General features: G+C 44.2%; 1 protein-coding gene across 1 annotated transcript in view; it reads right to left on the bottom strand.

Moving 5' to 3' along the window:
- The window catches only part of TSGA10 (testis specific 10), a 108,231-nt gene extending 91,805 nt beyond the window's left edge, over positions 1–16,426 (bottom strand). Inside the window, exons 1-4 of the mRNA XM_069757508.1 lie at positions 16,317–16,426; positions 9,956–10,171; positions 4,525–4,590; positions 2,633–2,783 (exon numbers count right to left, since the gene is read on the bottom strand). Of these exons, the coding sequence (XP_069613609.1) occupies positions 2,633–2,783; positions 4,525–4,590; positions 9,956–10,171; positions 16,317–16,370 (487 nt within the window). The 5' untranslated portion in view covers positions 16,371–16,426. The remainder of the gene's footprint in view (positions 1–2,632; positions 2,784–4,524; positions 4,591–9,955; positions 10,172–16,316) is intronic.
- Between the last annotated feature and the right edge of the window lie 321 nt (positions 16,427–16,747).

A 16,747-nucleotide genomic window follows, 5' to 3' on the forward strand; every position in this document is an offset into this window, starting at 1 on the left:
ACAATGTTCTTTTATTTGTAGGCTTCATTCCGTTTTCAGTAAAAAGTATAATGTTGAGCTTTACCAAAAAGCTCTATCCTTGTATCATCTGTCCACAAGATGATTTCCCAGCAGGATTTTGGCTTCCTGACTTATTGTTATTCCAGCTGCCTTTTTCAAAAGAACACAGTACTTGTGTTTCCACTTTACAAAAAATTAAAAAACATAATCTATGGTGTTTTGTGATTTTTTTTGGTCGTCAAGCCTCAATGCATCTTTAATATCTAAAATTAATAACTTTCTTTCCTTCATGAGATCTTCTAAAAGTCAAAACACTCACCCAAAAATTGCAAAAACATAGAATACAATAGGTTCTTATTAATGATATATCATTGTTTACTTTGATACCCTAACAATAAAATCCTAAAACTAAGTACCGTATATACTCGAGTATAAGCCAACCCGAGTATAAGCTGACCCCCCCCCCCTACTTTTGCCACAAAAAACTGGGAAAACTTATTGACTCGAGTATAAGCCTAGGGTGGGAAATGCAGCAGCTACCGATGAATTTCAAAAATAAATGCTCCATACCGTTCATTATTACCCCATAAGATGCTCCATATAAAGCTGTGCCACATATAATGCTGCATACTGTTCATTATTGCCCCATAAGATGCTCCATATAAACCTGTGCCATATAGAATGCTCTGTGTTAAGATCAGGTGACCTTGGAGCAGCATAAAAACTTTCACTGGAGTAGGTGGTAACTATACTGACCGCAAACCCTGATCTTATCACCGCAACTAGAAGTAGCCGTGGGGTGTGCCTAACAAAACCTAGACACCTCGACACAGCCGGAAGACTAAATACCCCTATAGATGGAAAAAGGAATATCTACCTTGCCTCAGAGCAGAACCCCAAAGGATAGGCAGCCCCCCACAAATATTGACTGTGAGTAGAAGAGGAAAAGACACACGCAGGAAGGAAACAGGATTTAGCAAATGAGGCACACACTAGCTAAATAGGAAAGGATAGGACAGGATACTAAGCGGTCAGTATTAAAAATGCTTCCAAAAATATCCACGGCAGAAAATACAAAAACTCCAAAATCTAACTAAAGATGTGGAGCGTATATCTGCATCTCCAGAGAATCCAACAAGACTGAGAAAACACTGACACAGTCTAAGCTGGACAAGAGAAAAACAACAGAATAACACAGAATATAAGCAGAAGAAACATTGACAACTGGCAAGGACTAATGAATCCTTCACACCTAAATATCCCAGCCAGAACCGCAATCAGCAGATACACCTGGCCAGGACTGTGACTCAGAGACAACTGCATTCCCACCTACAACCACTGGAGGGAACCCAAGAGCAGAATTCACAACAGCTCTGCACCATTCATTATGGCCCCATAGATGCTCCATATAAAGCTGTGCCATATAGAATGCTCTGCACCGTTCATTATGGCCCCATAGATGCTCCATATAAAGCTGTGCCATATATAATGCTCTGCACCGTTCATTATGGCCCCATAGATGCTCCATAGAAAGCTGTGCCACATATAATGCTCTGCCCCGTTCATTATGGCCCCATAGATGCTCCATAGAAAGCTGTGCCATATAGAATGCTCTGCACCATTCATTATGGCCCCATAGATGCTCCATAGAAATCTGTGCCATATATAATGCTCTGCACCGTTCATTATGGCCCCATAGATGCTCCATAGAAAGCTGTGCCATATAGAATGCTCTGCACCATTCATTATGGCCCCATAGATGCTCCATAGAAATCTGTGCCATATAGAATGCTCTGCACCGTTCATTATGGCCCCATAGATGCTCCATATAAAGCTGTGCCATATAGAATGCTCTGCACCGTTCATTGTGGCCCCATAGATGCTCCATGTAAAGCTGCCCATATATAATGCTCTGCACCGTTCATTATGGCCCCATAGATGCTTCATATAAAGCTGTGCAATATATAATGCTGCTGCTGCTGCAATAAAAAAAAAAAATCACACACTCACCTCTCTTCGCTCAGGACGCCGGCGCTTTCAATATTTACCTGCTCCTCGTGCGGCTCCGTCTCCAGCACTGACGTTCAGCAGAGGGTGCGCACTGACTACGTCACCGCGCCATCTGACCTGAGCGTCACTGCCAGAGGACGCTGGAGACGGAGCCGCACTGGAACGAGGAGCAGGTAAATATCGCGCAGCGCTCCCCTCCCCGTATACTTACCTGCTCCTGGCGCGGTCCCTGCAGTCCCTGCTTCTCCCACCGCTGCATCTTCTTCCTGTATTGAGCGATCACAGGTACCGATCATTACAGTCATGAATATGCGGCTGCACCTCTATGGGAGGTGGAGCCGCATATTCATTGTTCTAATGATCGGTACCTGTGATCGCTCAATACAGGAAGAAGATGCAGCGCTGGAAGAAGCAGGGACTGCAGGGACCGCGCCGGGAGTAGGTAAGTATAACTAGACAGCCCCCACTCCCCCTCCCCTGCCGACCCCCGGGTATGACTCGAGTATAAGCCGAGAAGGGACTTTCAGCCCAAAAAAATGGTCTGAGAATCTCCGCTTATACTCGAGTATATACGGTACTAGTGTTGATCTGAGTATTGAAATAAAAAAATTTACAGAAATACCAGCTTTCTCAAGTTTTTCAAGTTTCTTGCTAAGTCTGTTGTTGTCGTCTTGCAGTTGGTCTAAAAGGAGATTTACAGCTCTAGTCTCCTGCTTTTTCTCCTCCAACTCAGATTCTGCTTTTTCTATTTGTTCTTTGGCAATGTTAGAATCCTAAAATGAAAAAAAAAAGCATTGTTATATTCTATATTTACCACTGCAGACATATAGAAACATGGGCTGACTTATTTAGTAATACAGTGACAGAGCTTTCAATAACAATTATATCACTTTGATTGATGATATCACAATTACTGAAGTTGCTTGTCCCATAAACATACATATAGTGGGGAAAATAAGTATTAATACACTGCCAATTTAGCAACTTTTCCCACCTACAAAGAATGGAGAGATCTGTAATTTTTATCGTAGGTGCACTTCAACTGTGAGAGACAGAATCTATAAAAAAAAAATCCAGAAAATCACATTGTATGATTTAAACAAAATTAATTTGCATTTTATTGCATGAAATAAGTATTTGATACAATAGAAAAACAGAGCTTAATATTTGGTACAGAAACCTGTTTGTAATTACAGAGGTCTGACGTTTCCTGAAGTTTTTGACCAAGTTTGCACACACTGCAGTAGGGATTTTGGCCCACTCCTCCCTACAGATCTTCTCCAGATCTTTCTGATTTCGGGGCTGTTGCTGGGCAACACGGAGTTTCAGCTCCCTCCAAAGATTTTCTATTGGGTTCAGGTCTGGAGACTGGCTAGGTCACTCCAGGACCTTGAAATGCTTCTTCCTGAGCCACTCCTTAGTTGCCCTGGCTGTGTGTTTTGGTCATTGTCATGCTGGAAGACCCAGCCATAGCCCATCTTCAATTGGTAGAAGAGTAAAGATAATACAAAAAAGTTCAAATTTGATCTCATCAGACCACATGACCTTGTCCCATGCCTCCTCTAGATCATCCAGATGGTTATTGGAGAACTTCAAACAGGTCTGGACATGTGCTGGCATAAGCAGGGGGACCTTGAGTGCCCTTCAGAATTTTAATCCATAACAGCGTATTGTGTTACTAACGGTAATACTTGAGACTGTGGTTCCAGCTCTCTTCAGGTCATTGATCAGGTCCTCCTGTGTTGTTCTGGGCTGATTCCTGACCTTTCTCCGAATCATCATTACCCCACGAGGCGAGATCTTGCATGGAGCCAGAAACCGAGGAAGATTGACAGTCATCTTGTGTTTCTTCCATTTTCCAACAATTGAGCCAACAGTTGATGCCTTCTCAGCAAGCTGCTTGCCTATTGTCCTGTAGCCTATCTTAGCCTTGTCCAGGTCTATTTTTGCCCATGGTGTCCTTAGACAGCTATTTGATCTTGGCCATGGTGGAGAGGTTGGCAAGTGATTGAGTGTGTGGACAGGTGTCTTTTATACAGGTAACGAGTTCAAACAGGTGCAATTAATGCAGGTAATGAGTGCAGAGTAGGAGGGCTTCTTAAAGAAAAACTAACAGGTCTGTGAGAGCCAGAATTATTGCTGGCTGGTAGGTGATCAAATAATTATTTCATGCAATAAAATGCAATTTAATTATGTATAAATAATACTATGTGATTTTCTCAATTTTATTTTGAGATTCTGTCTCTCACAGGTGAAGTATACCTACGATAAAAATTACAGACCTCTAAGTCCTTTGTAGGTGGGAAAACTTGGTAAATTGGCAGTGTATCAAATACTTATTTTCCCAACTGTATGTTTCAAATCAGACTACTGATTGTTACCAATTTTAGAAGCAGAAATGAGGTAATATAAAATGTTGTGACGCTTAGGCACGATAACACCGTGCAATACTCTTCATACACATATATGGTGCCAATTATCACATTCATATATGAATGACTGATTTTTACTCACTGATTTTAGATTTTTCACTGTGACACCCAAGTTATCAATGGTTTTCTGTTGTAATCTTACTTCATTCTGAAAGAACAAAATATAAAATGAGTAATATACTGTATTAGCAATAACAAATAATTCTCCATCAGAAATGTCAATGAAACTCCTCTGAAATATCTCCCTATAATAATCATAGGCAACTGGTTGCTATGTGGACCTGTCCCCACTGTGTCTTCACTGTACTGATGCTCCAGCTGGAATAAGCCTCATTACCCCTGGTCCCTAAAATAAAGAACAATCATTAAAGGGTATTCCAGTCTATTGAAATGATCATCTATCCATGGAATATGTACACATTTTGAGATTGACACGGGTCCCAAATCTCAGACCCTCAATGATCACTGAAAGGGAGGGGATTACTTTAAGGGCTTATTCAGACATCCGTGGCAATCGGTTTGAGCACAAACCGCTTTTTTACTTTTCCATTCATGGAGGTGTAATATTTTTTGTTAGTGGCGAGACAAAGTTGTTGTGTTTTGTGCAATTTTAGGTTCCATATGACATTTTGATCTCTTTTTATTCATTTTTTGTGCAGAGGTGCGAGGACTGATACAAAATCAATTATGCCTTTTCAGTTCTTTTTCTCTATATTATGCCTTGGTAACGCATGGGCACCCCATGATAATATCAGAGAGGGGAAAGAGCAGGGGCGCGACAGGCTCCCGAACACTGAGGAACCATTTCAAGTGCTGTTATCAGTGAGAGCAGCTTCAAAACAGTTAATCGGAAGCAATCAGGGCTAACACAGCCGGTACCTGCCCTGTATGGAGTGGGCTCAGCTCCTGAAATTTCTTTCTTTAATCACACAAAAACATAATTTATCAGATGTATGCAGCCACGCATTTTTTTACTCTGAAACACTGCAACGTTTCAGGGAAAACATATTTTGACAAAAAACGGCTGCGGACTATGTGTCTTAGGCCGGCGTCACACTGGCGTATTGCGTCCGATGCGAGATCATCGGATGCGATATGCTAATGACACTCGGCTCCTGCTTGCAGCAGAGCAGGAGCCGAGTGTCATGTGTCTGTGTTCCGATTCTCTCGCAAAGGGAGGATCGGAGCACAGCTGCGGAGGAGGCGGAGAAATGAATTTCTCCATCTCCTCCATTGCTGGGGTCCGCTTATTAGGCCGGCGTCACACTTGCGAGCTTTACGGACGTAAGAGCGCAGAAACTACGTCCGTAAAACTCGCAAAAAATACGGCACAATTATTCTCTATGCCCCTGCTCCTATCTGCCGTATTAAACTGATCCGTATTATACGGTTTTCTACGGCCGTAGAAAATCGCAGCATGCTGCGTTTGTCACCGTATTGCGCAAATAAAACGTCAATCAAAGTCAATGGAAGCCCCAAAATTACGGATTACACACGGACCAGTAGTGTGACTTGCGAGGAATACGCAGCGCTGTTAGAGAGAAAAGCCGGTAATTCAATTACCGGCTTTTGCTTTCTCCTTCCTAAACCCGACATGATATGAGACCTAGTTTACATACAGTAAACCATCTCATATCACCATTTTTTTTGCATATTCCACACTACTAATGTCAGTAGTGTGTATATGCAACATTTGGCTGTTCTAGCTAGTAAAATAAGGGGTTAAATGGCGGAAAAAATTGGCATGGGCTCCCGCACAATTTTCTCCGCCAGAGTAGTAAAGCCAGTGACTGAGGGCAGATATTAATAGCCTGGAGAGGGTCCATGGTTATTGCCCCTCCCCCCCCCCTGGCTAAAAACATCTGCCCCGAGCCACCCCAGAAAAGGCACATCTGGAAGATGCGCCTATTCTGGCACTTGGCCACTCTCTTCCCATTCCCGTGTAGCGGTGGGATATGGGGAAATGAAGGGTTAATGTCACCTTGCTATTGTAAGGTGACATTAAGCCTAATTAATATTGGAGAGGCGTCAATTATGACACCTATCCATTATTAATCCAATACTAGTAAAGGGTTAAAAAAAAAAAACACACACATTATTAAAAAATAATTTATTGAAAAAAATCACAAAGGCTGTTGTATTAATTTATTCTACTCTCAATCCACTCACTGAAGACCCTCGATCTGTAAATTAAAAAAAAATAATAAACCAACAATATACATACCTTCCGAGGATCTGTAAGGTCCAATGATGTAGATCCATCTGAAGGGGTTAAACTATTTTGCAGACACGAGCTCCGCTAATGCAGGCTGCTCATGTCTGCAATACCCCGGCGAATGAAGCTAAATATAGGTCAATGACCTATATTTAGCTTCATTTGCGGTGAGGCGCCCTCTGCTGGCTGTTCCTAGATCGTGGGAACTTACCTAGAAAGCTCTCTTGCTCGAGTTCATATGAGGACAACCAGCAGAGGGCGCCCTCTTATGATCTCGAGCAAGGGAGCTTTCTAGGAAAGTTCCCACGATCTAGGAACAGCCAGCAGAGGGCGCCTCACCGCAAATGAAGCTAAATATAGGTCATTGACCTATATTTAGCTTCATTCGCCGGGGTATTGCAGACATGAGCAGCCTGCATTAGTGGAGCTCGTGTCTGCAAAATATTTTAACCCCTTCAGATGGATCTACATCGTTGGACCTTACAGATCCTCGGAAGGTATGTATATTGTTGGTTTATTATTTTTTTTTATTTTACAGATCGAGGGTCTTCAGTGAGTGGATTGAGAGTAGAATAAATTAATACAACAGTCTTTGTGATTTTTTCAATAAATTATTTTTTAATAATGTGTGTGTGGTTTTTTTTTTTAACCCTTTACTAGTATTGGATTAATAATGGATAGGTGTCATAATTGACGCCTCTCCATTATTAATTAGGCTTAATGTCACCTTACAATAGCAAGGTGGCATTAACCCTTCATTACCCCATATCCCACCGCTACACGGGAATGGGAAGAGAGTGGCTTTTTTGAAAAGCATGTTCTAGTCTTCTTCTTGGACCAGCACTCCTCCCATTTGGCTCAGGTGATTTTAATTAGCAGGAGACTGCAAAGTAAGGGGTCTAGCCCATTTTGGCTCTCACTGAAGAGCTGTAGGAAGGTGAGTTTAAGTGCTCCTTTCATTTTGGTGTTGGTGCTGTGTGGCGGCCATTGTTGCTCTGGCCTTGTGCTGGTGGGGCGGCGCGGTCTGGAGTCTTGGGGACTCAGTCTTGCAGCATGGGTGCTGTGGGGCAACAGGCCGTCCGTCCTGCTGGTGCATGGCCGCTGTGGCGGTGGGCGCCGCACGGCTCCGCTCCGTTAGGGCGATAGGACCCACTACGAGGTTTGCCGTGAAGGGACAGTGGGCTTCATACAGTCTGATTAGAATGTTAAACTGAAAACCTCATATTCAGTTATATTAATTTTTGCCTAGTGGCTTTAGATCAACGTATGATTTTGGGATGTGCGGTTCATGCTCTTTTTTTTTTCCTTTTTTGCAAAACATATATGTGTCTCCCTGACATATATACATATATATATATATATATATATATATATATATATATATATATATATATATATATATATATATATATATAAGAGAGAGAGAGAGAGAGAGAGAGACAGTATATATGTTTGGTTTTTTTTAACACATGGATCCCTTGTATAGCGTATGTCGGTTTTGCAAGCCTGCGATAAAAACACGCATTACGGCTGCCATACGGATTACATACAGAGGATGCCATGTGCAAAAAACGGTGACACACCCTGCCTATGGGGGAGCTACGGACCACTATTTTCGGGACTTTTCAGCGTATTACGGCCGTAATATACGGACCGTATTTTCATACGCTGTGTGTGACGCCGGCCTAACGCACATCACTCGGATGATATCCGAGTGGTGTGCGCTGTCTCACTCGCACCCATAGGCTTATATGGGTGCGAGTGAGCCGAGAGTTTTCCTCGGTACGAGACAATCGCAGCATGCTGCGATTGTCTCGGACCGAGGAAAACGGCCGGCAAAAAGTCGGCTGCTGGGAGCTGCCCCATATGTTAACATTGGTCCGAGTGCAATGCGATTTTTTTTTTATCGCATTGCACTCGGCCGTTTATAACGCCAGTGTGACGCCGGCCTTAGATGGCTAGTCCAAAGAAAGATACTGGCGGCTTCTGCCCACCCCGATCCACTACATTGACAGATCTCTCTCTATACCCAGACACAGGGAGAAAGCTGTCAGTGTAGGCGAATGGGTCCAGGATAAGCTTCGGGGTGATTAGTCATCCAAGATGAATGGTCCCAAGCCGGCTTTTCAAAGTGTGTATTCTTTGAATTGAAGCAACGTTTCAGAATAAAACATACACGGCTGCAAAAACGCAGACAGTGTCATATTCCCACTGTATGAATACCATATAGGGTTCCATTTTTAAAAAAAATGCTCCGGCAGACCACCATTTTGGTCCCAGTGTGATCCGACAAAACATGAGATTGCACTCACACCAATGTTATTCTTTGGAGTTGTACACATGTCCGATTTTTTTCCTTGGACAGAGCTGGTCCGTGGAAAATATCACAGCATGCGAGAGTTTAATCTTATATTCAGATCGCACTCAGCCATGCAAGTCATGAGCGAGTTGAAAAAAATCGGACTGACCTCGGATGACATCTGAGTGCAGTCCGATTTCCACCGACTGACAGAATGGAGAAGATACATTTTTTTTTCCTCCATCTTCATCTCAAATGAAGAGGGAGTGAAAAAGATCACGCATTGATCGAACTCTTGGAAGAACTCTATGTCCGTCTGCACCTGCAATTAGAATGTCAGCCTAATCTGCTGGTGTCACATGCTCACTAGCTCGGTCCCACCAGGGGACGTGGCCACACATGAACCAGCTTTCTCTATTAAGTGCTATGTTAATTCTGAATACAGCCAAGTCCATCAGTATCTTGGGTACAAACATAGCAGTTAATAGAGAAAGCTGGTGCATGTGTAGCCATGTGCCCACTCACTGCGGGTCGCACGCTAGCTGGAGGATCAAGGGAATCCTTGTTCTGGAGAGAGATGTGGGTCCAGAAGTGGAACCTGCATTAGTGATGAGTGAACATGCTTGGATAAGGTGTTATCTGAGCATGCTCGTGTGCCAACTGAGTGTCTTCGGCGTGCTTGAAAACTATGTTCTAGTCCCTGTGGCTGCATGTCTCACAGCTGTTCGACAGCCCTAACATATGCAAGGATTGCCTAACAAACAAGCTATCCATGCATATTTTTTAAGCACGCCGAAGCTTCTGCATTAGCACATGAGCATGCTAGGATAACACTTTATCCCAGCACACTCGCTCATCACTAACCTGCATCAATAATACATAGAGGAGTGATGGAGGTGGGATATAGCACAGCTTGTTATATGCAGAGTGGCACTTGTGTGTCCTCTACCATGCCACCACCACAATGGCGGATGATTGAACATTCATTAAAGCCAATACCTTTGCTTGTTCTAGTTCCTTCTCCGCAATACTCAGAGCCTGTTCCTTCTCTTTCTCAAGTTGTTCTGCTAGCTTGTCTATCTCTGTGAGCTCTTGGCAGAGCTGCTCATTTTTTCGAGCCAAGATATCAACTTCATTGCTCACGGCCTCTTTATTTTCTGTAAGATGTACAATGTGCTGTTCTAGGGTCCGATTTGTAGACTGCAGTTCATCTATCTAGTGGGTAAAGCAATAAATTAGTAGATGCTTTCAGTCACACAATGGAAATATCTTTAGAGATAACACTTAAAGCTTAATTTTGTACAATAAATATAGACATTGCAGAAGATGTATAAAGACTGGTGCAAGGGGAAAAGTAGCAGTTACGTAAGCCATAGCAAATACCAGTCATTTTGCTCCTTTCATTTTCCAATCCGCAATAGAAAAATGACAGTGGATAGGTTGGTGCAGTAGCAGGAGGCTTACCTTGTTCTATGTCATTAGAAGCCTACAGCCAGAGTCGCCGCTGCACAGTGTATGAGCCGTTAATGCAGAATAGCACCTACGTTCATGTGATGTTTTTTAATGAATGTAAATACCATAAAGACAGATTTACTAGAACTAGACTAGATGAACATGTTTTCACAATGGAGTCTGGCAGATTATAATTTTGCTGCCCCACCATCATCATGGGTGACTTTAATACCCGCCAGCCAACAGCCTCCAAGCTACTGGCCCTTACTTCATCCTTTGGACTCACTCAGTGGACCTCCACAGCCACCCACGCAGACGGACATACACTAGACCTTATCTTCACCCGCCTCTGTCCCTTATCTAATCTCACAACCTCTCCCTTCCCCCTATCTGACCACCATCTACTCACCTTCTCATCCTTGTCCTCCTCACCTGCCCCCCATGTCCAGCCATTACCACATCCTTGCAGAAACCTCACACATCTAGACATTCACAGACTCCCAGACTCTCTTCTACCCCTGTCCTCCATATCTTTACTCCACGACACAGACAGCGCCACTGCTTTCTATAACTCCACCCTCACATCAGCCATGGACTCAGTCGCCCCTCTCATGCATGGCACAGTGCAACGAACCAATAGGCAACCTTGGCATAACAATCTCACAAAAACATTTCGACAAGCATCCAGGGTTGCGGAGCGGCGTTGGAAGAAAACACGCCTGCCAGACGACTTCACTGCTTTCAAACAAGCTACATTTGACTTCAAATTAGCCCTCACCTCCGCTAAACAGACCTATTTCACTAACCTTGTATCTTCACTATCCTACAACCCCAAAAAACTATTCAACACATTTACCTCCCTCCTCCGCCCACCACTGCCACCTCCAACTCCCCTCATCTCTTCCGATGACTTTGCCACCTACTTCAAAAACAAGATTGACTAAACAAGGCAAACCCTAACTGTTCCACGACCCCAACCACTCCATATACCAGACCTCTGCCCTTCCCTAATAACCTCCCTCTCCAACATCACTGAAGGAGAGCTTACTCGCCTCTTTTCCAAATCGCACCTCACCACCTGTGCACTTGACCCCATCCCCTCCCACCTGCTCCCCAACCTCACTAACATGCTCATTCCAGCCCTAACCCATCTCTTCAACCTATCACTATCTTCTGGCACCTTCCCCTCTGCCTACAAACATGCCACCATCACACACATCCTCAAAAAAACTAACCTTGACCCAACTGCTATGCCCAGCTATCGCCCCATATCACTGCTCCCGTTTACTTCAAAACTCCTTGAGCAGCATGTCCATGCTCAAATTTCCTCCCACCTCTCATCTAATTCTCTCCTTGACAACCTCCAATCTGGCTTCCGCCCCCACCACTCCACCGAAACTGCCCTGACAAAAATTACTAATGACTTACTCACAGCCAAAGCTAACAGACAGTTCTCCATCCTCCTCCTTCTTGACCTGTCCTCTGCTTTCGACACAGTCGATCACTGCCTACTGCTACAGATTCTTTCTTCCCTTGGCATCAAAGACCTTGCCCTGTTCTTGATTGCCTCATACCTTTCTGACCGCACATTTAGCGTTTTCCACTCCCACGCCACCTCCTCATCCCGCCCGCTCTCTGTTGGAGTCCCTCAAGGCTCTGTCCTAGGGCCCCTACTTTTTTCCATCTATACCCTAGGACAACTCATAAAGTCCCATGGCTTCCAGTACCACCTGTATGCGGACGACACTCAGATCTACCTCTCTGGCCCAGATGTCACCTCTCTGCTGTCCAGAATCCCGAAGTGTCTGTCAGCCATATCCTCCTTCTTCACCTCTCGCTTCCTAAAACTCAATGTAGACAAAACCGAACTAATCATCTTTCCCCCATCTCACGTATCCCTCCTACCTGACCTATCTATTATGGTAAACGGCACCACACTCTCTCCCGCACCTGAAATCCACTGCCTTGGGGTAACTCTCTACTCTGCCCTGTCCTTCAAACCGCATGTCCAAACTCTTGCCACCTCCTGTCGCCTCCAACTCAAAAATATTGCCAGAATCCTTTCCTTCCTCAGCCCACAATCTACCAAAACTCTTGTGCATGCCCTCATCTCCCGCCTCGACTACTGCAACACCCTCCTCTGTGGCCTCCCAGCTAACTCTCTTGCACCACTCCAGTCTGTCCTCAACTCTGCTGCCCGGCTAATCCACCTCTCTCCTTACTACTCCCCTGCTTCTCCCCTCTGCAAATCCCTCCACTGGCTCCCAATTCCCTAACGAATCCAGTTCAAACTACTAACACTGATCTACAAAGCCATCCACAACCTGTCCCCTCCCTATATCTCTGAACTAATCTCCGAATATCTTCCCTCACGTAATCTCCGATCCTCCCAAGACCTCCTACTCTCCTCCACACTTATTCGTTCCTCACACAACCGCCTCCAAGATTTCTCCCGAATATCCCCCATCCTCTGGAATTCCATGCCTCAACACGTCCGACTATCCACCACCCTCGGCTCCTTCAGACGGGACCTGAAAACCCATCTCTTCAAGAAAGCTTACAGCCTGCAATAGCCATTCTGCCACCTCGCCATCGCCAGAGCCACCGCCTCGCAATCACCAGAGCCGCCGCCTCGCCCCTACCTTCTATCTCTTCCCCACTATCCCATAGAATGTAAGTCCGCAAGGACAGGGTCCTCTCCCCTCTGTACCAGTCTGTCACTGTAAATATGTTTACTGTAAATGATATCTATAACTCTGTATGTAACCCCTTTCTCATGTACAGCACCGTGGAATGGTGCTGTATAAATAAATAATAATAAAACACTAGCTATGCAGTATACAGCAGCCGCATCTTCACAGCTGACAAACTGAACAGTGTCTCAGCTCTGCTCAATCAGTGTAAAGCCTCATTCAGACGTCACAGATGCACAGACGTCACAGATGCACAGACGTCACAGATGTCACAGATGCACAGACGTCACAGATGCACAGACGTCACAGATGTCACAGATGCACAGACGTCACAGATGCACAGACATCACAGATGCACAGACGTCACAGATGCACAGATTCACAGATGCACAGAAGTCACAGATGCACAGACGTCACAGATGCACAGATGCACAGACGTCACAGATGTCACAGATGCACAGACGTTACAGATGCACAGACGTCACAGATGCACAACCGTCACAGATGTCACAGATGCACAGAAGTCACAGATGCACAGACGTCTGAATGTGGATTTACAGCTGCCCCTGAAAAGCGCGGCAGACAAGACGAGTTTGTCACATTTTTTACTCTGCTCTGTACATTGATTCTGAACGTGCATCCACCAAATGAGTGCTGCACGATTATGATTTCACTACGGTGTTCTGAACACTGCAGCGGTGAGAACATATTGGGCAGCCGGACAATGTACTAATAATGCCAGGCTACCAACCTTTTCTTACCGCTGGAAGAAGTTACTGCCGCAGGCTTGCTCTAATACAATGAAGAGACCAAGGATGCGGCGGTGACTTCTTCCAGCAGTGAGAACAGTTTGGTTGCATGGCATTAGTAGTACAATGTCAAGCTGCCAACATGTTCTCACCACTGCCGCCCTAGTGCTCAGACCACCTGATACCGCCGCCACCCTGGCGCCAATACCTGGTGTCACTGCTTAGTGACAGAGGGAAATTGCAGGTCAGTGCATAATGCTATGCTACAATAAAATAGCACTCCTCAGCTGTGAACTGCGCATAAAGGGGTGTCCACAGTTCACAGCTGACGCTGTGAATTTTCTAGAAACTAAAGTAAAATTATCAGTGTAGCCATTTAACAAGCAGAATCTAAGATAAAAACCAAATGAGCAAATACCCTATAGTAAGTAAATAAATAGTACAAGTAAATAATATAGGGTAGTTAGTTAAGTGTCTGAGCGAAGGGTCTGAATACTTATGACCATGTGATATTTCAATTTTTCTTTTTTAATAAATTTGCAAAATTTTCTACATTTCTGTTTTTTTTTCAGTCAAGCCGGGGTGCAGAGTGTACATTAATGAGAAAAAAAACATGAACTTTTCTGAATTTACCAAATGGCTGCAATGAAACAAAGAGTTAAAAAATTTAAAGGGGTCTGAATACTTTCCGTACCCACTGTATACCAGCATGTGGTCTGGCACAATTTCTTTAGGTTCTGATGAAGACACTACCACTCAGATCCTACCCACTCATGAATACACTCCAGTGGAAATCCTATCCATCAATCACGTGGTCATTAAAACCACTGATTGGTAGCATCAGTTACGTGACTGATGAATGGGGCATCATCATCTCAGGTGAGATAACATCCTGTCCAAACGCCACCAGTCACCTGACCTCTGAGGCCATTGATAGGCTGCAGCAGTCAGGTGACTGATGAATGGGGTATCAACCTTCTGACCCCGTCATTGTCCATTATAGCAGGGGCGCTGGAGCTGCCAGTGATTTGAGTAGTCTGCATTAGCAACACTTAACTTTTATCTACAATTCTCTAATATTGACCAATATCAAGTAGTTCTGTTCACAAGGTATAGTTGGCACTGGATACCTGGAAGTTAAAAAAAACAATAAAAAAAAGCATACTCACCCTTTTCTGTTTTTGTTCCTATTGTCTCTTATTAGTAAAAATCTAATTCATTTTTGTTCTTCTAAATTATAAAAGTTTTGGCAAAGTTGCCCAGAAACAAATAGGCTCAGTAAGGCTGCCGTCACACTAGCAGTATTTGGTCAGTATTTTACCTCAGTATTTGTAAGCCAAAAGGGCTTGCTCACACTGGCAAGTAGCATCCGATGATTCTCACGTGCTTGAGAATAGGATGCGATATATAAATGACCCTTGGCTCAAACTCTGCCGCGAGCGTAAGCCGAGTGTCATTCATTTTACTGTTATCCAATCATCTCGCATGCAAATCAGATCACAGGTGTGAAGATGGAGAATTTAACTTCTCCATCTTCTCCATTGTGAGTCGGCGTATATGGGATTGCACTCAGATGGCATCTGAGTGCAGTCCGAAGTTTTGCATGCACACATAGACTTGTATGGGTGCACGCAGTCCGATATACGCTGCCAATCGCAGCATACAGTAATATTTTTCTCATACCGATTCGACATGAGAAAATAAATGCTAGACGGCAATGCTCCATAGTATAACATTGGAGCGAGTGCTATCTGATGAAACATCGGATAGCACTCATCCGAGTAATACGCTGGCTGCTGGTGTGAGCGAGCCCTAAACCTGAAAAGAGTCAAAGTCAATCATGTAACTCCCGGCTTTCCATGTAGTTCATACACTTACCAATAGGAGCTGGGGGCACCGCTTCTTATGGCTCAATACGTCATGACGAATTATAGATAAAAGTCTTGTGTGGATAGAAATTAAGATTTTTGAAAACTTTACAGTACAGAAATCAGTTCAGGGATCATAGCCCAGTGTAGCTAGCAGTAAGCTAACCTAACTGAAGTCACCGGCAAGCTTGTTTCCATGGTAACACACGACTCGAGCCCTTCCCAACAGGTGTCTGTATAGGTGTAGACTGTCTGACTGGCTGTAGTTACACTTTCAGCACATATATTTCCACTGTCTGCACTTTTTTGTACTATATACTGTTTTTATGTAATAAAGAGCATTCATTTTAGTAAAAGTTAAAGTGTTAATGTAAGAAAAAAGTGATAGCTGAATAATAAGGCCATGTTCACACGCTCAGTATTTGGTCAGTATTTTACCTCAGCAGCTGTAAGGCAGGAGCGGGTGATAAATGCAGAAGTGGTGACGTGTTTCTATTATACTTTTCCTCTGATTGTCCCTCTCCTGGATTTGGCTACAAATACTGAGGTAAAATACTGACCGTGTGAACGTGGTCTAATGCTGCAATGTGGTGGATACCTTTATCTGTAGTTCTGAGATGCTCTTGGATCCAACGTGGTGTTTACCTGCCATGGCGAGGTGATGTGCTCCAGCAAGTGGCAGCTCCTGTATGGATGTGTGAGGAGCAGAGCCTCCCGTCCTGCCTCTGCCCGCCTTCCTCTTCCAGTGTTCCCACTCCCGCACTTTTTCTCCCCTTCCCTCCTCACTCCTGTGTTGTCAGTCACAGTGGTAGTTACAGTAAACACATGCAGGACATCCCACCCACAGCAGCTCTATTCTTCCAAGCTTATGGCACCTTGGTGCAGGCTCTGCATAGTTACCTGCCATTACTGACTCCGACTTTGCTGTCACCCTATGTACACGAAAGATATATATCTTGGTAAATTCTTCAGAATTTGTTTTAGTCTTTGCCTGATGAAGAGACCTGTGTAGTCTCGAAAGCTTGCAAT

This window comes from Ranitomeya imitator, chromosome 3, assembly GCF_032444005.1.
Source record: "Ranitomeya imitator isolate aRanImi1 chromosome 3, aRanImi1.pri, whole genome shotgun sequence".
Classification (NCBI taxonomy): domain Eukaryota; kingdom Metazoa; phylum Chordata; class Amphibia; order Anura; family Dendrobatidae; genus Ranitomeya; species Ranitomeya imitator.